General features: G+C 50.9%; 2 protein-coding genes across 7 annotated transcripts in view; one reads left to right on the top strand and one right to left on the bottom strand.

Moving 5' to 3' along the window:
• Window positions 1-3712, top strand: part of DAAM2 (dishevelled associated activator of morphogenesis 2) — a 126429-nt gene extending 122717 nt beyond the window's left edge. For all 3 annotated transcript variants that reach the window (XM_032409878.1, XM_032409877.1, XM_032409876.1), the window contains one exon: window positions 191-3712. In XM_032409878.1, the coding sequence (XP_032265769.1) occupies window positions 191-412 (222 nt within the window). In that variant the 3' untranslated portion in view covers window positions 413-3712. The remainder of the gene's footprint in view (window positions 1-190) is intronic.
• A 174-nt stretch (window positions 3713-3886) lies between these two features.
• MOCS1 (molybdenum cofactor synthesis 1) overlaps window positions 3887-20527 on the bottom strand; it is a 36565-nt gene continuing 19924 nt past the window's right edge. For 2 of the 4 annotated variants that reach the window (XM_032409879.1, XM_032409881.1), the window contains 8 exons: window positions 14225-14389; window positions 11768-11829; window positions 11310-11421; window positions 10780-10892; window positions 10210-10320; window positions 7818-7938; window positions 7227-7274; window positions 3887-5428 (listed from right to left, as the gene is read on the bottom strand). In XM_032409879.1, the coding sequence (XP_032265770.1) occupies window positions 4668-5428; window positions 7227-7274; window positions 7818-7938; window positions 10210-10320; window positions 10780-10892; window positions 11310-11421; window positions 11768-11829; window positions 14225-14389 (1493 nt within the window). In that variant the 3' untranslated portion in view covers window positions 3887-4667. Of the gene's footprint in view, window positions 5429-7211; window positions 7275-7817; window positions 7939-10209; window positions 10321-10779; window positions 10893-11309; window positions 11422-11767; window positions 11830-14224; window positions 14390-20527 lie in introns of all 4 variants that reach the window. The other 2 variants (XM_032409882.1, XM_032409880.1) reach the window with 2 other exon arrangements.

Here is a 20527-nt window from a genome sequence, read left to right as displayed (position 1 = left end):
GGGGAGAGCAGGAGGCAGCGGGGAGATACAGGGTGTCTCAGGAAGCAGGAAAGTGGGGCCAGCTGGTCAACACAGGCCTCAGGGTGCACAGGTTGGAGTTCGTGACTGCTGGGAGGCCACTCGTTTGACAGCTGGACTGTGGGTGGCTGCTCTGGCCTCAGCCCACCTCTCACTCTTCCTCCTCCTGCAGCTGAAGGAGCAGAGGGAGCGGGAGCGGTGGCAGCGGCAGCGGAAGGCCCACGCTGGCAGCGCGCTGGAGGAAGGCGGCGAGTTCGACGACCTGGTGTCAGCCCTGCGCTCGGGTGAAGTGTTTGACAAGGACTTATGCAAGCTGAAGCGCAGCCGCAAGCGGTCGGGGAGCCAGGCCTTGGAAGTCACCCGGGAACGGGCAATAAGCAGACTAAATTATTGACCTGGGGACTGGCCACAGCAGGAGGCAGGAGACGGGGGTGGGCTGAGGGGCTGAGCGGAGGTGGCCGTGATCCTTAGACAATTTGGTGCTCGGTTGCAACGGGCCCTGGGCTGGGCCCTGGGGTGGGGGCAGTGCATGGCAGGACCAGGGGTCCCCGCACTTACCTGGAGGGGCTCCTCACATCTCCTGTTCCGTTATTCTTTCTGCATCCAAGGCGGACTTAGACATCCCTGCCAGGCCCTGCTGAAGGAGCCCTGCCCCCCGCCCCCCCCACCCCCACCCCAGCAAGGGCACATACGTGTTGGCACACAACTGTTCCAGATCTGGACTGGACAGGTCCATGGGCCTTGTCCGGATTCATGTGCAGTAGGGAGTTCATGGTGGGGTGGGCCCCCTGAGAGCCAGGGTGAGAGAATGCAGGCCCCCATCCCCCAAGAGGAGGCTTAATGGAACATGGATCTGGGGGCAAACTTTCCTCTTGGATGGAAAAGGAAGAGGCATTAGATAGTCTAGCTAGATAGGTTTCAGAAAAAGTGCTGGGAAGACGATACAGGGACCAAGTCACCAGGACACAGAGTAGCAGTGCCTGTTTCCTACATCACAAGTCCTTTGGCCCCTCTTCCACATGTCTTAAGTCTCTCCCTTCCTTCCCTACCGCCATCTCCCTCCTATCTACTAATCCTGAATCTCAGAACGCTCACCTTTGGGTTCCCACAACTATGGCTCACGATCAGGTACTTGATGAATCTGGTAAGGGGTTCAAGAAAGACCCGACCATCACACCTCGTGCCTTGGGCCTAGGGACCCTGGAACAAAGCTCTCCTCACACATCCTCTCTACAACCCAACCAGTCTTGAAGCGAGACAGTGACCACACCTGTTGGCTGGGAATTCTGATAGCCCCTCACTAGAGGGCAGCACTTGAATGCCTAGCTCCACTCTGGTGCTCCCTGGTCTACCACTTCCTGTTCATCAGACCCCAAACTCTTTCTCTAAGGTCTGTCTCAGGGCAGAAGCCACGGGGACCTCCCCCTCTGTCCAGCCTGCGGAAGACTGCTTCAAACCACGTGGACCTGGCTAAGGCCGGCCCTGGGGTGTCCTGAGATGGTCCAAAGGGCCAGAGCTGCCCTCTGCATTTACATGTGATCGCTGAGGCATTCAAACTGGGGGCCAGAGCAGGCAGGGGAAGCTAGGGAGATGGGATATGGAGAAGCAGTTTCCCGGGGGGATGCACTGCCTGAAGGAACCAAGGGCAGAAGGCTGGGTACCAGAGATGGGATGGGGGCTGGGACCCACCTCTCAATTCAGTTCTTCAGTCAGACTTCCCAGGGGTCCATTCTGGTCCTCCCATCCACTCCCACCTTCCATTCTGTACATCTTGAGCTGTCCTTGGTTGGGGGTGGGGTGGGGAACAATGGCTGTGTCTAAACAAAACTTCTATCTTCTGAAAGAAGGAAAGGTCAACTCCATCAAGGTTTGTCTTTTCAATCCATTTCTTTGCCCTAGAGTTGACCTATTATCCTTAGAGTCCGGCCTGCCTGACTCTCCATCAACCAGCTCCTTGCCATTCTATCTCCCGGCCCTTCTCTTTGTTTCTCACCTTCCAACCTACTCCTCCAGCTCAGGGTTATTGCCAGTGGCCACACTGGTGGACTAGGCCCACTCCTCAGCTGCTTATCATCTTTTCCCTACATCAGACTCCTAGGGTAGGGCCAGAGTAGCTGCGGGGGCGGCAGGGGGGGGGGCATAGTGTTGGTGAGCCCAGCATGTGTTGGTTTGAGGGGGGGGAGGGATGTGAGCAAATGCAAGCCTGGCCAGGCTAGAGGGGAAGAGGCCATCCTGGAGTCCAGGTGAAGGCAAGATGAAGGCTTCAAGGAAGAACAGCTGCAGAGGGCTCTGTTATACCCATCTGTCTACCCAGCAGCGTGCGCCCCCCCACCAGAAGCTGGCGTTGGGATGATGGGAAGGTCATGGGTGGGGTCTCTGAAGGTCCTCTCCCAAACTGGCTGGGCTGAGGTCAACCTCCCCTGCAGGGGACAGGGGCGAGCTCTGCTTCTATCACCAGCATGTTCAAACTGTGGCATTCCCACTCGCCATGGAAGACTGGATACACACCAGGAAAGACAAGGAATATAGAAGTCGTTCAAGACATTCTGGATCCACAGAAAAGCACACTTTGGTTTACCTGTTTACAGAGGACACATACCTTGTTCCAGGGCTCAGGCTTCTCACCCTGAAAGATTTTTTTCCTTCTCTATTTATTTTTTCTAGCTCTGGCCAGTAGAATAGCCAGATCTACAACAGTGCCTTGGACCATGCACCATCACAGTCGCCTCAGCAAGGGGCTGGGGTCCCGTGGAGATGGTGGAGGAGTTGGTCCTGGATATGCTAAATGTTTACGCCTATTTGTTCCTTAGTCTTTCCTCAGTGTCCTTCTCACCCCTCTTGCTCCCTTCAGGTAAATTCCTCCAGCTGTCTAATTTTGTGTCCAATGTAAAATTCAGTTAACCTAATCCAACCTGTCCCCTTCTCAGCAGCAGCACCCACACCTCCTTCCCGGTGAGGGAAGACAGGTGTGTTTGGGGCAGCAGGAGGAAAAACAATTCTCCAGGTGGAGAGGGAAGGGTCTGGTCCAGGCTCTCCCCACCCCCATCCCATCTTTACCAACTGGGGTGCCATTTTCCTCCAGCCTTTACCAGGGATGCCTCCATGCCCTGGCTGCTTTCACCAAGCTGTCTCAGACGACAAGTGAGGCTAATGTACAAAATCTGCAGCGTCCTTTTTACCTGCACCATTTTTATAAGAATATATTGTAATACTAAAAAAATATTAAATCCATACCATCCCCATCCAGCCTGCCTTGAAACCTGTGCTTTCTTCCCGTGTGGGGACGTGAGGTGTGCTCGGGAGCACGCACGGGGGCCGGGGGGAGGGTTGGAGCCAGCTCATGTCTACTCTGAGAACACCAGTCGTTACATTTTCAAAAGTTTTGCCAGCCGGTTCACATTGTATGGGTAGTGTGAAATCGGCCACGGAATTTGGCCTTTTCTTTTCCCAAGAGCTGGTTGTCAAACATTCGCCAGCACCTGTGGGTGTAGGGCAGAGGGGAAGCAGGCAGGCAGGGGGTGCCACCGAGGATAGACTCGAAGATGCCTACCCACAGAGGCGAACCCAGCCAACCAGTCCAGTGTCTGGGGATGTGCAGACCAGGAACCTCTAAGTAAGTGCACCCCCTTGAGCTTTGGACACCCCCACTGGACACTTCCTGCAGGCGGTGCATCTCTAGGCCTCCCACTTCACTCCTACCTTCTCCCAAGGGAAGACGGGGGAGCTACAGAGCATGTGCCCCTTTGGCTTTTATAGCACCCTTCCTGCTCCTCTTTCCCCGGCGGGGGGGTGGAGGGGAGGGCAGGGGCATGACTTCATGGCAGCTCAGTGCCCTCCACAGAGAGAGTCCGCATTCTTGCATCTCCAAAGCTGACATCGTGGCTTTATTTTGTGCACTGTGAGGGTGAAGGCCATCTTCAGCTCTCTTCTTTCCCGGATATGTCCCAGAATAAAGGGGTGTGGGCAGTGGGTGGAACAGCAGTGCGCAGGGCCAGGCGTGGGGTGTGTGCCTGGGGCAGGAGTCCTCAGGGCTCCTGCCTGTTGTATGTCCAGTTCAAGCAGAAGAGGCTGGGAAAGGGAGCTGCTAGCAGGACGAGTGCAATGGTGAAGCCAAGACCCTGCAAGTTCAAGGGGGCCTAGACGCAGGCAAAATGAGGCGGGAACTGGCCCCTTCAGAGGGTTGGTGGGGTGCAGCTCCCCAAACTCGGGAAGGCAAAACTGCTTTAGAGAAGTAGTAGAACATTCTTAATGCAAACCATGCCCTTCCCTCCTCAAAGTGGGTTCCCTCTGCTTCATGAGCCCTTATGCTCCCCCCACGGAAGGAGAAGAGGAAACCCAAAATGAGGAGTGGAAGTTATAGACTGGGCTGTCTGAAACTGCATGGGTTCTCTGGGGGCTATTTCAGGCAATGTGATTTCTCGGCTCTCCAGCGCTGCTCGCGGCGACCACCCCCCCCCCCACCCCATGACCGGAGTGTCCAGGGAGGCTGACAGGAGACCGTGCAGCTCACTAGAGATGGTGTCGCGGTAAAGGGGTGGGCTGACCTCAGGCTCCTGCTGGTGGAGGTAAACAGGGACAGGGTTACAGGAACTTGCCGGAACTGCATCCCATCTTGACCTGGCTGGGCCAGGGGGTGCGGGGCAAGAACTCTAAGTCCGCTGGAAGTCCCCCCGCTGACCCCCGGTCTTGCTCAGGAGCTTGATCTCCCCCAACACAATGTCTCTGCTGACAGCCTTGCACATGTCGTACACAGTGAGGGCGGCCACGGCAGCAGCGGTCAGGGCTTCCATCTCCACCCCGGTGGGGCCCCGAGCCCGGCAGGACACCCGGATCCCCACCGCATGGCGTGTGCTGTCCAGCTCCAGCCCTACCTGCACGTGGCTCAGCGCCACGTGGTGGCACAGAGGAATCAGCTGGCTGGTCAGCTTGGCTGCCTGGACTCCGGCCAGCTGGGCCACCGCCAGGGCATCACCCTTCTTGAGCTGGTTCTCCTGGATGAGCTTGAAGGCCATGGGCCCCAGGAGGACCACGGCTGAGGCCACAGCCACCCGCTCCGTGTCTGGCTTCCCGCCCACATCTACCATAGCTGCCCGTCCTGCTGTGTCCACATGGGTTAGTTGGTCCGAGGTTGGCAGGGGTCCTGAGGGGGTGCCAGGAGCCCGGGACACTGCACTAAGGCACTTTGGGTTGGCATCTGAGTTGAGGTGGGAACTGCAGTGTCTTTGCGGGCAGACGGACCCCAGCAGCCGCTGGGCAAGGAGAGGGGTCTGGGGGACCCAGCCTCCTCTCCACAAAATCATCATCTGGTTGGAGAAACTCCCTCTGTGTCTTATACCCTGAACACGAAAGGGGTCCTGGGAGGAAATGCTTGGAATGGCTGGTGGGGAATCTTGGAGCATCAAAAGTAACTCTGAAAAGCAAGAAGGAAAGAGAAGAAAGGCTAAGCCCAAAAGGGAAGTGTTTTCCCCCACCTCTTCTCCCACCCTTTCCCTGCCCACCTCGAGTTCTTGCTTCCACACTGGGGAGAGAGGGGTGAAGAGCGAAGAGCACAGTGAGAAGAGAGAAAGCATGAGGTATGCAGACAGAGGGTCCCAGAATACAGGTCTGCAGCCCCTCACGGCAGGCGCTGCGCAGGGCACAGCCCCACCAGTACCTCTGGGCCCGCGGGAGTGGAGGGGGCACTCCTGTGCTCTCCTCCACACCAACTTCCTTGTCGCCGAAGTTCCCTTCAGAAACACCTAAGGTCCAAAGACTGCAGCCCGATCACATGACCTTTCCCTGTCCCCGCATTTTTCTGGAAGCTACAGTGAGGTCTCAGCCTGAACTACCAACCACCGTTACTCTCTCCTCTTCACATTCTCTATGAAGAGTTAACAGTAATTATCGAATTTACAGAGAAGATAGTAAGGGAAATATTGTATCTATTTCAACAATGTCTTTGAAGCCCCCTCAAGGACATCAGAAGTACCCACAGAGTGACAGGCTGATCCAAATGGTGCCAAGGGCCTTGGGAGCCTTGCAGGCTCTTGTTACCCAAAGGGTGGTCTGGTGCAGAGCCCCAGTCCCAAACCCGACTCTGAAATGACAAGATCCCCAAGCGATTCATGTGCACATGAAAGTCGGAGGCCCTGTTCTAGGCAACTCCTGGTTTTACAGAAACCAGACCAGCTTATTACTCTGTGTCCTTGAGAGGAATAATATACCTTATGAAGCAAATAGGTCTCCCAATATCCAGCTTCCCAGCTCTGGGCCCCCACCTGGCCAATGTCAGAGGTACAACCTCACTCCCAGGGTGGCCACAAAGGCATGCCCCACTCCTTGCCATCAAGGTGTGTCAGCATGGGTAGAGGCCCATCCGTAGGACTATGATGCTGGAAGTGAGGGAAGAAGAGAGATGGTCAAGTTTTCTTCCCAAGGGAGGGCTTCGGTGAGCTGCCTTCCCTTCTTTGGGAGGCTGGTATGGGAGGTAGTCCTTGGGCTGTCTCTGGCCCACACCAGCCTGCCTTCCTCTGGGCCCCTGCACTCACTTGGTTCCAACCCCTGGAGAAGCGAATCCCTTCCCCTAGTTTTTCTCACTGCTTTCTCTTGCCTGCTGGTACAATTCAGAAGCCCAGATCTGGCTGTGGCCAAGGCCTCCCCTGCTCTCGTCTGGGCATTTTGGCAGACAGGTAGCAGCATCCGTAAAGCTCCTGATGGGCCAGCCAGTTCCCCAGAGAACACATGGGACTTTATGCATATAAGGTCCCAGGAGTTAAGGAACTAGGCAGTTGAGATCCTGGCTGCCTCCTCCCTGAAAAGATCAGGAATATTCTTAGCTGGCTGCCCCAAGCTCTGCCCAGCTCCTGTAATGGTATCTAGGTTGGGAGTTTCCAGAGCCCAGGACAGGGTCTCTGTCTTAACCAGGAGTTCCATGTTCGGGGCACAACCACCTTAGTGATCATAAACCTGGAGGGCACCCTGCCTCAATTTCCAGTAAGAGAAAAGGATGACTTCTGTGGCACATAGACCGAGGGGGAGCAACCCCCAGGGAAGAGAAGACACAGGAAAGCTGGAGGGTTGAGAGAAGATGGAAGAGGAGCAGAAGAAACACAAGGATGTGAACATCAGGATGAAATGCAGGATCTGGGGGGTACCTTAGGGCAGGAGCCCCACCCCCCGGGATCCCCCAGGGACAAGGGTGAGTGGTTACGTACTGATGGGTCACCCACCGATGAGGATCATGGGCCGGTTCTTCATCTGGGCAATACTGAACATGCCTGGGGTAAGGGAAAGATGGGGAGGGAGAGGAAAGCAGGAAAGGGGGACGGGAGGGGTGGGGAAAGGAGAGTTCACTGAAACCATGGTGGACACAGTGGTATGACAACCCGGGGACATGCACTCACCTAGGCGCACCCTGACAAAAAGCCCCTGCTGCACACTGCAAAGTCACCCACGACAGAGCCAGAATGGGTGCCCTTGGGGGACACAGTGGGTGCCCGGGACCCCGCCCTCCTGACAGAAGGCAAGGTGTGGGATGAGACAGGTGCAGTGCCCCTCCCCCCCACCTCCCCTTCCCCTCTACCCGATCAAACAGCCCAAGAGAATTCAGGGCTCCCTCTCCTGCACAGGCTCTGCTGTGCCCATGCCCCCGAGGGAGAACCATCACCACACCCCCGGTCTGTAAGTGCCACAGGACGGACTGGGCACCACGACGGGCACGGAGTCCCACTGGCTTCCTGCCAATCTTTGCTCTGTCCCCTCAGCCCCTCCGGCCCACTCGGCAGCCAGCCAGCCCGGCCTTCCCCATGCCCACCCCTTACCTGCATGCTGCCGCTTCTTCCTGCCCACAGCGGCCCCGATGATCCTCAGCAGCTCCTCCTCGGAGGCCCCTGCCCGCAGGTGATCCCGTAGAGACACCTCTGAGTTCCCGAAGAGGCAGACCTGTGGGCGGTCACCATGGGGGTGAGAACATGCCTCCCTTGGCCCGGAGCCTTGGCCCCCCTGCCTAGAGTCCCCCGTGGGCTGAGCGCCAGCATCCAGGCCTCCTGTGGCTGGGTCACACTCAAGGCAGGACTTCCTGCAGTGAGGGACAGAAGGTGCCGGATGGTGAAGTTAGAGAGGCCAGAGGGGCAGGAAGCAAAATCAGACATCTCACAGCCTACAACTGATTTACCGTCAGGTTACCTTCAGCTTATAGAGCATACCATAAAAAATTACACAGTTGCCAACAGAGACAGCACATAAAAATCCAGATCCATACCTTCTCCTGAGACGTTCCACAGAGTAGCCTATTGCCTTGAGAACGGACCCCAATCGGCTGAGTCCCGGCAGTCCCCCCAGATGCAGCACGAACATCCCACTTCACCCGTCCCCTCCTGGTCCCTACACTCACAGCCATTACCCGCCTGCCCCTGCACCCACTCCAGTTTGTGACCTGGACTGATGGCTGAACAGCACAGGCCTGGTGGAGCTGGCATCTTGAGGCCATTCAAACTCGCCACGCCCCGCCTTCCGAGGGAGGCTGGCTGCTCTGGGGGCTCAGGGCTGGAGGAGACAGTCCCAGCAAGTGAGATACCGACCCTTCTCCCACAAAAGTTTATAAAGCGTCTACTATGTGCCCGCTCCATAGAAGGCAGTGTGGACACAGAGGACAGAGGGACGTCTGGGGCGCCTCTGAGGGCGGAGAGCACTAGAGCAGCTAGACAGAATCTAAGCGGAAGGTACACCTGCTTCACCCTGCTGGCTAGGCCCCATCCCTCACTCCCCCACCAGGCCCCAGGGTCCGCCCTCCGCACCCAGGGGCTCCACCTTCTGAGATCCCCTCCAGCGGGCTTCTGCCTCGGTTGGCTGCTGGGAGATTGGAGAGTGAGAGGAGAGAAAGATCGGGCATTGCTGCCCTGCTTCTTCCAGGCTCTGCCTTCTCAGGTGGTTACTGCTCCCCTCCACAGCTGCGGCTCCAACCAGGCGGCCACCCTGCCAGGCTACAGCTCTCCGTGGGCCCTGGGGACGCCGCTTCCTCCCCTCCCCCTCCCTCTCCCCCAGGTGCCTCGACATCCCTTCTAAGTCCCCTTCACCCCACACTATAGATAGCCTCTCTTCAGAGCCCCACCTTCCATGTCCTGAAGGAGCCCTGACTAGACAGATGCCACCCATATTTTAGGGCAATTCCACATCTCCGGCCCAGAAAAAAAGCCCTGGCTTTTGAACAAGTGCTGGATGGTCCCTTCTGGATGTCCAACTCCATGCATCTGATCTCTGATCTCCCTCCTCCCCCATGCTAAACAGCTCCCAAAGCCGACCAGCCCCCCGGACACCTTCTCGGCCAGCCCCCCGCCGCCCCCCCCGCATGCCTTACCAGCTCCTTCATTCCTCCTTCCTGTCCTCGCCTCCCACTCTTGCCTACATGGAACACTGTTAAAGGGCCATCTGACTAGTCTTCCTGTTTCCAAATTCAACCAGTGCGTTATTCTTCCTCAGACACGAACGGGAGTCATGTCCTCCCTTATCCAGAAACTGCACAGCACCCTACTGTCCATAGAACACACACTTACATTTCACCTGGGGATATCTGGCGTTAATCTGCCCCAGCCACATTAGCACGAACTCCAGACAAGTGTCCTCCCTCGCCCTCCTTCTCCACTCTTCAAGGTCACCAGTGTCCAGGACACGCTCCCTCAAAGCTCACCACCCTCACAGCCTGTCTGGCCACTCATCTGACACCGAATTATGCACTGCCACACATCAGCTCTTTATTGGGTCTTATCAATGAGACTGCCTCTAAAGGGAACGAGTAGGTCTACACCTCTTGGACATTCTCCACAGGGCTGAAGGCACGGTATGTGCTGACCAGGTATGAGTAATGGACGCTGGTTTCAGAGCTGAGTCCCTGGCCTGGAAAGGGGCCCATCGGGTGGGGGCTGCGGTCCAGGGCACATTGACCCTTCACCTCTTCCCTGCCCACCCTGGTAACATCGAGCCTGGCAAGTGGCTCCCAATCAACTGGAAGTTACTGTAGGGGCCCTGGGAAGGAAGGCCATGGGTTCACTTTCACCTTCTGTCCCCATGCTCCCCCCAAAACAGACCCTATTTCGCCAACCACACCATGTGCCCTGCTATCTGCTAGCCTCCCCTCCATCTGGGGGCACAGGTGGGGAAGAGAGATTGACAACACAGAAGTGGCAAGGGGGCCCTTGTGGGGAAAGGGACACTTACCTTGAGGTTCCCATCAGCCGTGATTCGCAGTCGGTTACAGGTTCCGCAGAAATGCTCAGACATGGACGTGATGAAGCTGAGCTGGCCTCGGAAGCCAGGGATTTTAAAGGTCTGGGGTGAGCAGGGAAAGAAGGGCAGTGGTGGGGATGGTGCTGGATGGGCCACCAAGGGCACCAGAGCCCCCACTCTTCAGCCCTCTCCGGAGGAGCCCCACAGAAGGGAGCACCCGCGGCCCCCAGCCAACAGAAGACTCTGACACAATGCATGACCTACGAGCTCTCTGCTTGCACCTGGCCTGCCGGACAGCAAACCTGCTACGGATTCGGAGGCCCACGGGCCACACGGCCAGAGCACCCGCCCACCGCTCACTGAAGTGTGGCCTAGGACAAGGTACTTACAGCCGCCCCATGCCCCATGCCCAGCCTGCTGCTCTGCCCACCAGGAGGCAGCTGTGAAGGCACGGTCATGCCTCCTGCTACATGGTACTGCCCTGCCTCACTGCATTCCGACCTCAGTGCCCGCTCTGCCGTGCTCCTCCTCCCGACCCAGCCCCACTCTCCTGCCCGTAACCTTGGCTGTGCTGGATTCCTCCTCAGGCAGCTTCTCCAGCTCTGGCCACTGCTGCTGGAGGGTGTTCAGCATCTCCTTGTAGCTCACCATCTTCTTGAAGTTCCACCTGTTACCTGTCTCGGGATTGGAAGCCACTGAGTCACAGAGTTGCAGGGCCCTGGGGTCTTCAGGTCCATCCTCCCACAGAGCCCAGGAATCAGTTCCGCCCCTTGGATGGGAGGGCAGGAGGACTGGCCTAACACAGGTGGGTCAAACCAGACCAATGCCTGACGTGGAGATGTCTCTCATGCCCCATCAGAGCCCTAGCCCTGGCGCTTGCCCAGGCCCCTCCCCATCATCCCTGGGGAAATTCCTACTCAGACAGCAGGCCCCAGGGTCAGCAGCACCCACAGGGTCCGTCAGACCTTGTCCACCCCACTCAACCCTTCCCAGGGTCCTCAGCATCCCCGCACCACGCTCTCAGCCTGGCGCTGGACCAGTTCTGCCGCCAGGCCCAACCTCCTCCTCCCTCCCCGCTCCAGGTCACTGACCGTCGAAGGGCATGTACTCTATGAAGCGCACATCCAGAGGGAGGCCCTCGGTCAAAGCGACGAAGTCCAGGAGCTCGTCCTCGTTCAGGCCTCGCATCACCACACAGTTCACCTGGCCGGGGACAAGGGGACCACAAGGGCTGTCCCCCCTGCACTCTTTTTCAGGAATGACCTTTGGGGGTCTGGCGCCTGCCTAGGTTCTCCACTGGAGGGCCCATTCCGTGTCTCTCTCCCCCAGTTCTTAAGTTGGGGATTCCCAGGGGCTCACTGGTTTTCTCCCCTCCTTTGTAGGGTGTCAGGGGCATGCTGGATCCAGGGGGCAAGGAAGGGGGGGTACGGTACAGCTAGCTGCACCGGCCAGCACGGGGGGCTGCCGTGGGCCCCGACGCCCGCAGCGGACAGCCTAGCCAGGCTAGAGGGGCAGAAGTCCGAGGTTCAAAGCAGCAGCAGGGGCTCACCTTCACAGGGCTGTAGCCCAGCTCGATGGCCTTGTGGATGCCCGCCATGACCTTGTGGAAGCCTGCGAGGAAGGAGGGAAGGGTCTGGAAGCTTTCTCTTTCTCCCTCTCCCCTGCCCCCCTTACACCCAGAGGGAAGCACCAGAGCAGTAAGGAGCCTCAGAGACCCCCAAGTCCAGGGACCAGATAGTAAATATTTTAGGTTTTGTAGGCTAAGAGGTGAAATTGAGGATATTATTAGGTATATCTTATAAAGACTGTATTGACTAATTACAGAATCTGATAATTGAGTACAATTTTTTATAACATAGCTCTACAAATGTAATGGAGGAATGGAATTCTTTTTGCTGGGATAATACTTTGCTTAACTGGGGGTTCATAGTTAATGTTCCCTATCATTAAGTTGATTATAAATATTATCTGTCAAATTCACTCTTGGCTCCCAGGCTATAAAATTAAAAAAAAAAATAAATAAGCAAGGGGCTGGATTTAGCTGGTGGATTGTAATGTGCCAACCCTTATCTAGGTGACCCCTCTCATTGTCCAGATGGGGAAACTGAGGCCCTGAGGAGAGGCAGTGCCCTGCTGGAGGCCTCACGCTGCGTGCCTCACCACGTCAAAAACTAATGATGTATTGTATGGTGACTAACATAACATAATAAAATAAAATTTTAAAAAAACTATTAGTAGATTAAAGTTTGTGACAATTAATATTCTAACTGAAATGATAATCTAATGTACAAATTATACGAAAATCAGAAATTATTATTTCCACATTTTTAAAATACAAAAAAGATATGTTTCAAAACAAAAAAAAGAATGCAGGTTTCTAGACTCCTTTGTCAGTGCTTTTAAAGCCTGTCCATTCATGCACTCTGCCCGCTCGCACCGTGCCCTTCCTAAGTGCAGGGTCTGTACCCGCGCGAGTGAGCAGTTAGTATGCATGTGGTTCTCCCGTCTCTGTGGTTGACCACGGTACCTGTGATCCCAGGTTGGCTTCTCCTCACCTCCGGCTCACTCTCGGCTCACTCGTGCGTCCACACATTTGAGCGCCTCCTGCACACTGGCCCCTACCCCACCCTGCACAGCCTGGTGATTGTGGTGATTCACAGCTGGGCCATCCCCCTGGGGGAGGGTGGCCAGATGATGGCCTCCATGGTTTCCCTGTAGCATTTTTAGGTGGCCCGGTGAGGGAGGGAAAAGGGAGGAAAGTGCGGCTTTCATAGAAAATGTTGTTATGATAATCTAGAAGTTTCTTCCTTTGTAAAGCACTCTACCTCCAAAAGGAGGTGGTGGACACAGGAGTATAAACAGGAAGGCAGCAGATCTAACATCAGGATCTACTGTCTCCAATCCTCATTCTAGGAAACGAGACAAGGAGGCAGGGGAGATGTGGATGTCGGGTTGGGGGCTGAAACCCACAAAGGCACTTTCCACCTCAGAGCCCTTGCAGGTTTCCGACTGACGTTCCCCTTCAAAGTAAGCTCCCTTGATCCAACTCCTCTTCCCACTCCCCATTACTCAAGGCCCAAAGTAAATGCTTCCTCCATGGAGCCCTCCAGGTCTTCCGCGCTAGGAGTTCTCTCTCCTTCTCTGCAGCACTTTGATCGACATCACAAGACAAACAAAGGTGATCTAGTAGCATCACACATTTTGGCCTGTAAGGCAGAGCAATGTCCTGTGTGTCTCTGTCCCCTCCACAGCATCTGCAGCAGCTCTTTCCAGAGGGCAAGGACTCCATGAGCACGCCCTCAGCACGTGGGTGGTGTAAACAGGGAGTCACCGCATGGAGCAGGGGAAAGAGAAAGTGGGGCTGGGAGCTAGAAGCTGTTTCCAGAGAAGGGGAAGGATTGCTGAGAAGTCTCAGTTATGTACCACCCTCCCCAAATCAAAGGGCATCCAACCCCGGATACTTCCTACCCCAAACTGAAGCCCATGCCCCAAGAGACATCAGGTGCTGATCTAATGAGACCCAGGGCTCAGGGCTGCTCTACCTCCCTGACCTGTGCCCTCCGTGATGAAGCCTGGTGGGGGAGGCCGTGGCAGTGCTGGCCTTGACCCTGGCACCTCAAGGCAGCTGCTTCCACCCTGGGCTGCCCCACATTTCCTCAGAGCTCATTATAGGGTAATCAAGTTGTCCCATCTGCCAGGGACTGCCTTGGTTTTAAAATGGAAAGGCCTGCACACTAGCAACCCTCTCAGTCCCAGGCACACTGGGGGCAGGACATAAGGAGACTGGTCATCACAGGCCTTAGCATCTGATCCCCCAGATTTCCCAAGGGTATGGGTATGGCTATAGAGACAGAAGACATCTGGCGAAGGTGAGGGGTGAGGAATAAATGCTCAGGTTTATCTGCAGCTCAGACACCAAAAGGGAGCAACCAGGCCCCTTGCCACGGCTCCTGTGCTATGTGGGCCCTTGGAGGGCCTCCCTCCACTGCAAACCACACTGGCTCACCTTTCCTGCGAACGATGAACTCAAATTTGGCTGGCACCAGTGTATCCAGGCTGATGTTGATGGCACTGAGACCAGCCTTCTGAAGCTGAGGGAGCAGCCGGGCTAGGTTGATGCCGTTGGTGGTGATGCCAATGGTCCTCAGTCCCTCCAGCTGGTGGAGCTGAGCTGTAGAGAGAGCAGAGGGGGGGAAGTCAGTCTGTTTATTCCCGGTGAGGCTGGGAGAAGGGCTGGAAGAAGAAACTCCAAGTGCAAATAAGATGGATGGAAAAGGGTTTCTCTGTGCTCTTCTATTAACTGGGTTTAGCTTAATAAAAACAGAAAAATAAAAACTCTGATAAAAATAACCAAAAGATTAAACACTGAGTGCTCACTCTGCTAGAGGCCCTGCCAAGGGCTTTGTGGGCCTTAGCTCACTGAAGCCTCACAACAAGGGTCATCCCCATTTACTAGGTAAGGCAAGAGAGACTTGGAGAGATTAAGAAAATTGCTTAAAGTCACACAGCTAGTAAGAACGGCTGAGCTTCAAATCCCTGTGTACTTGACTCCAAGACTATGCTCTCAGTTAACCAACTCATAGGTGCTCATACTCTGCATAGGAGAAACAAAGAAGTGTTTGGATTACTTGCTAAACCGCCTCCTCCATTACACCCCAAGTCCCTAGACATAACAGAAGGATGAAAAAAGAGTCCACAATAGCACTGGAAGGCAAGAAAGAGTGCCTTCAATGGCTCAGACAAGTAGAGAAATCCTGAAAGATAGAAAGCAGATGGGCTCATGTGGATTGAGGAAACCACAGCCCAAAGCACATACAGAAGGTTCTGTACAAAGTAGGAGGGCGACTAGTGTACCCCAAACTTAACAGTCACCTACACAGGGAGTAGGAAGGACCCTGGGCCTGTCAAGGAGATTACCAGTCTGGGGAACTGTGTTTGCCTGAGCTGGGTAAGTTGGTCTCCCTCCATCCTTATGTGCAGGGGGAAGGCTGCAGCTTTTACCCCAAGGCTAGAGTACTTAAGCTAGCTGAAGGGGGTGGGGGAAACCAGCATGAATAGAAACAGCACTGGCAGCCAGGCCAACAGAAGTCTTGAGCGCCGAGATGAGTACATAGCCAAGAGTCAGCACCCATTTAAGGAGAATGTTGTAAAAGAAAGATAAATTCCACAAACAGAAGAATGAAAGAGGAAGGAAAAGTGACAGAGATAACAGAAGAGGATTCTTTTAAAAATCAGAGTTAGTGTCCATCATCCTAATTTATTGAACACTACACCTGAAATGAATGAGATACTATTAGTTGGCTAATTGAATTAAAAAAAAAAAAATCAAAGTTAGATGAACATAGATGCAAAATCCTCAACAAAATATTAGCAAACCATATTCATCAATATATTAAAAGGATCATACATCATGATCAAATAGAATTTACTCCGGGGATGCAAGAATGGTTCAACATTCACAAAATCAATGTGATATATGCCACATAAACAAAAGGAAGGGTAAAAATCAGATGACCAACTCATTAGATGTAGAAAAAACGTCTGACAAAATCTGACACCCTTTCATGACAAAAACTCTAAAAAAAAAAAAAAAAAAAAGTGGGTATAGAAGGAGCATTCCTCAGCATAATAGAAGCCATATATGACAAGCCTATGAACTAATATCTTAGTCAATGGTGAAAAGCTGAAAGCTTTTCCTCTAAGATCAGGAACAAGACAAGGATATTTGTTCCTGCCACTTTTATTCAACATAGTATTGGAGGTCTTACCTAGACCTTAGGAGGAAAAAAAGAGATATAAGGCATCAAACTGGAAGGGAAAAAGTAAAGCTATCACTATTTGCAGATGACATATAGAGAAAACCCTAAAGAAGCCCACCAAAAAAACATTAGAACTAATAAATGAATTTAGTATAGTTACAGGATACAAAAATCAATATACAAAAATTTGTTGCATTTCTATATAGTAATAACAAATTATCATAAAGAGAAATAAAGAAAACAATCCCATTTATAACTGTATCCAAAAGAACAAAATACCTAGAAATTAATTTAACTAAGGAGGTGAAAGACCTCTACACTGAAAACTCTCAAGACATTAATGAAAGAAACTGAAGAAGACACAATAAGTGGAAAGATATTTTGTGCTCATGAACTGGAAGAATCAATATTATTAAAGTGTTCATATTACCCAAAGCGATCTACAGATTCAATGCAACCTCCATCAAAATTCTGGCATTTTTCACAGAAATAGAACAATCCCAAAACATGTATAGAACCACAAAAGGCTCTAAATAGACAAAGCCATGTTGAGAAAAAAGAACAAAGTTGAAGACATCACACCCCCTGATTTCAAATTAAATTACAAAGCTATAGTAATCAAAACAGTATGGTATTGGATAAAAACAGACATACAGATTGATGGAACTGAATACAGAGCCCCTAAGTAAACCCATGCACACATAGCCAATTAATTTATGACAAAGGAGCCAAAAATATGCAATGGGGAAAGGAGAGTCTCTTCAACACATGGTGCTGGGAAAACTGGACAGCCACATGCAGAAGGAAACTGTTACCACTACCTTACACCATGCGCAAAAATTAACTCAAAATGGATTAAAGACTTGATCTGAAACTATAAAACTCCTAGAAGAAAACAGGGGTGGTAAGCTCCTCGACATCAGTGTTGGTGATGATTTTTTGGAGGCAAGAAAGGCAAAAATAAACAAGTGGAAAAACATCAAACTAAAAAGCTTCTGTTTACAAAGGAAATAAAATAAAAAGGCAACCTACTGAATGGGAGAAGATATTTGTAAATCATATATCTGATAAGGGGTTAATATGTAAAATACATAAGGAACCCATACAACTTGATAGCAAAAACCCAACAATCCAATTTAAAATGGGCAGAGGATCTGAACAGACATTTTTTCCAAAAAAGATATACAAGATGGCCAACAGATATATGAAAAGATGCTCAACATCACTCATCATCAGGGAAATGCAAATCAAAACCACAGTGAGATATCACCTCACACCTCTTAGGAATGGCTATGATCAAAAAGACAAGAATTAACAAGTGCTGGTAAGGATGTGGAGAAAAGAGAACCCTTGTACAATGTTGGTGGAAATGTAAACTGATGCAGCCACTTTGGAAAACAGTATAGAGTTTCCTCAAAAACTTAAAATTAGAACTACCATATGATCCAACAATTCCACTTCTGGGTATTTATCTGGAAAAAAAGCCACAACAAAAACACTAACTCAAAAAGATAATATGCACCCCCATTGTTCACTGCATTATTTACAAAAACCAAGACATGGAAACAACCTAAATGTCCACTGATGATGAATGGATAAAAAATAATGTGGTGTATATGCATGAATCTTGGTGAACAATCAGCTCAGCTCTATGCGAGTACAGAAACGAGAAGTAAAATGCCCAAGACAAGCTGGATTGAGAAAAAGACAACAGCAGATCACAAAGTTAACACCCAGTTTAGGTAGGGGTGTATGGAAATGCACATGCTCATGATATAAGACCATAATTATATAACTTTTCTGGAGATAAGCTCTGTATCTGGAGAGTAGTGTATGGAACCTTAAAATGCCTGTGACCTGAAATTTCACTTCTAAGAATTTAACCTAAGGAAATAATTAAGGACGTGAACAATATTTATCTACAAGAATGTTTATTAGAGAACAATACATAATAAAAGGAAGAGGGAAATCATCCAGATAGCCAACAACAGAAAACTGGCTAAATTATGCTTTGTCTGGATGATGGAATATTACGTAACCAAAAAATGACTATAAAATCATGTTAGGGAAGTTGGGAAATACACATGTTATATTAAAGTCCAGGTTGAAACCAGTAGTGAGACACCATATACAAAGCAAAATGACAGGCAAGTCACCAAACCAAAATGTTAACAGTTGTTGTATTGGGGTAGTAGTGATACTCTTTTTGCTTATTTGAAATAAACATGCCCTATTCTTGTAACTAGAAAATAAAAGTTTAAAAATAAAGTTGTTGTTTTAAAAAGTGTGAAAATTAATCATGGGAAACCCCACTAAAATGAAGTTGGGAGGTTTCTGCAGGGGGAGCTCTCAAGCTCTACCACTCAGAGTCACTTGCGGACCCAACAGGAAGAGAGGGACTTGACCTTGCAAATGGATACTACTTTACTTTGCCAGCTTCAGGAAGAAACACTTTCCTTCTCCCTCTGGCAACAGCTCAGCCAATGAGAAGGCACTATACTTCCAACTCCCTGTTGATTCCAATGGGTTTTTCCTTTATAGCAGCCTTCCTGACTTACCCCTTCTCCATAAAAAGCCTACCTCTCCTTTTGTTCTCCAGACTCGCCCCTGGTTTTGCCACAGCTTGTCTGTCCCAGATTGCAATTCTCTTTCATCCCTGAATAAACTCGTTTCTGCTGGTAAAATAACTGGCAGTTTTTATTTTTAATGTTAAAAAAAGAAAGAGAAGAGCTTTACTGTGGGAAAGTAAAATATGGAAAATTAGCAGTAGTTGGCTCCCTTTAGCAAATCAACTCTGAAGAAACAGAGAATCTAGGAACTTTTACAAAATGAAAATCTCGAGGAACACCGGAAGAAGAGTGCTTCTGAACGGGTGTGCGGGAGGGTGTTTGTAGCCTGGGGTTGAAGACAACTGGCAGAGAAAGTAAGCAGTTCAAGGAAAATAAGACAGTTCAAGCACGATTCTTGCCCTCACCCACTGATGCCTCAGAACAATCACTGTGTGTCCCTTCACTGAAGAAATCGGTGTCAACCACCCCAGAGCACCAGCTGGGGAATCCACTGGAGGTAAACTCAGGGAATCTGCCAGGGCCTTTCTGGAAGAGGAGTTGAAGCCTTAGGCATTCATTCCTCCATCTACCCCCTCCAAAGCCCCAGAACTGGTGGATTAAAATCAAGGGTAATTGCCTCCTTCCAAATCTGCTTCTCGCTGAGGGTTTGAAGGTGAAGACCTGCAGGGTTGCCATATTACAGAACGGTAGGAGGTGCCATTCTCATCATCATCTAAATGAATACTCACTCCCGGAGTTGTGCAGTATGTGACTCCATGCAGTCACACATAGCAAGGCCAGTTGTTCGGTGGGGAGAGTACAAACATGAGTGGGTAACTGTGATATTCTCAGTTCTTTAGCCCCATGGGCCTATCAGAGATGAAGATCTGGCCTTAAATCTTTTTCCATTAAGTAGTGCTATACAGAATAGCGAATATTCTCAGGGGAACAAATTTACCAGCTAAACCAAGGAGACTCTTAAGAAGGACAACTAGTGCTCCCTGCCCCCCCCCAAAAACCCTATAAAATAGATATCAATAGAAGGAAAATGATTAAAACAGACTGATGTAAGAGAAACATGATCAATACAGTAAAAGAAGTAACAAAGGATATTAATAACATGAAAATTTTTTATCATAAAAAACAAGGGTAAAGACATAGTAGATAAAAGCCTAATCATGAAATAAAGAACACAAGAAATAAGATATACAGTAATATGAGAAGATAAGATTTAGGGCTCTCCCAGGAAAAGAGGGGTGCCTGGGTAGCTCAGTGGGTTAAGCATCTGACTCTTGGTTTTGGCTCAGGGTGTGAGATCGAACCCTGAGTTGGGCTCTGCGCGCAATGCGGAGTTTGCTAGACATTCTCTCCCTCTCCCTCTGCCCCTAGCCCTGCTTGCTCTCTCTCTCTTTCCCTCTCTAAAATAAATAAAATCTTTGAAAAAAAAGAAAAAGAGGAAGAGAATAAGAAATCAAAATATAATTTAAATACTGTGGAGGCTATAAGTAGAAGGGGCAACATCCAGATAACAGAGGTCCCAGGAAAAAAATTAAGCTGGCAAGGAGGAACTATCTGAAGAAATAATGGAGAGAATTTCCCCAAATTTAAAACAAATGGCTTAGTACTGAAAGAGCAATTTCATTGTCAACAGGACAAGTGAGGAAAAGCCTATTCTAGGGATATTATACCAAAATTTAAGAAAATCAGATACAAAGAAAGCACTCTAATAACTTCCAGAGAGAAAGAACATAGCATCTACTAAGAGCAAGAACCAGACCGACATCAGACTTTTCCCAACAGCAATACTGGCTGTCAGGGGACAATGTAGTGACATTCTTAAGAGAACAAAGGAATGAAACTTGAACCTAAAATTTAATATGCATTCAAATAACATTATAAAACTACTACTTTACTACTTTAAAACATTATAAAAATTATCTGTCAGATTTAATTAGATACACCACCAAAATTAGATTCACCATTAGACACACATCAAACAAC

This window comes from Phoca vitulina, unplaced genomic scaffold (assembly GCF_004348235.1).
Source record: "Phoca vitulina isolate PV1807 unplaced genomic scaffold, GSC_HSeal_1.0 scaffold11, whole genome shotgun sequence".
NCBI classification, from domain to species: domain Eukaryota; kingdom Metazoa; phylum Chordata; class Mammalia; order Carnivora; family Phocidae; genus Phoca; species Phoca vitulina.
The sequence above is the reverse complement of the archived record's forward strand: the minus strand, read 5'-3'. Positions and strand labels throughout refer to the sequence as shown.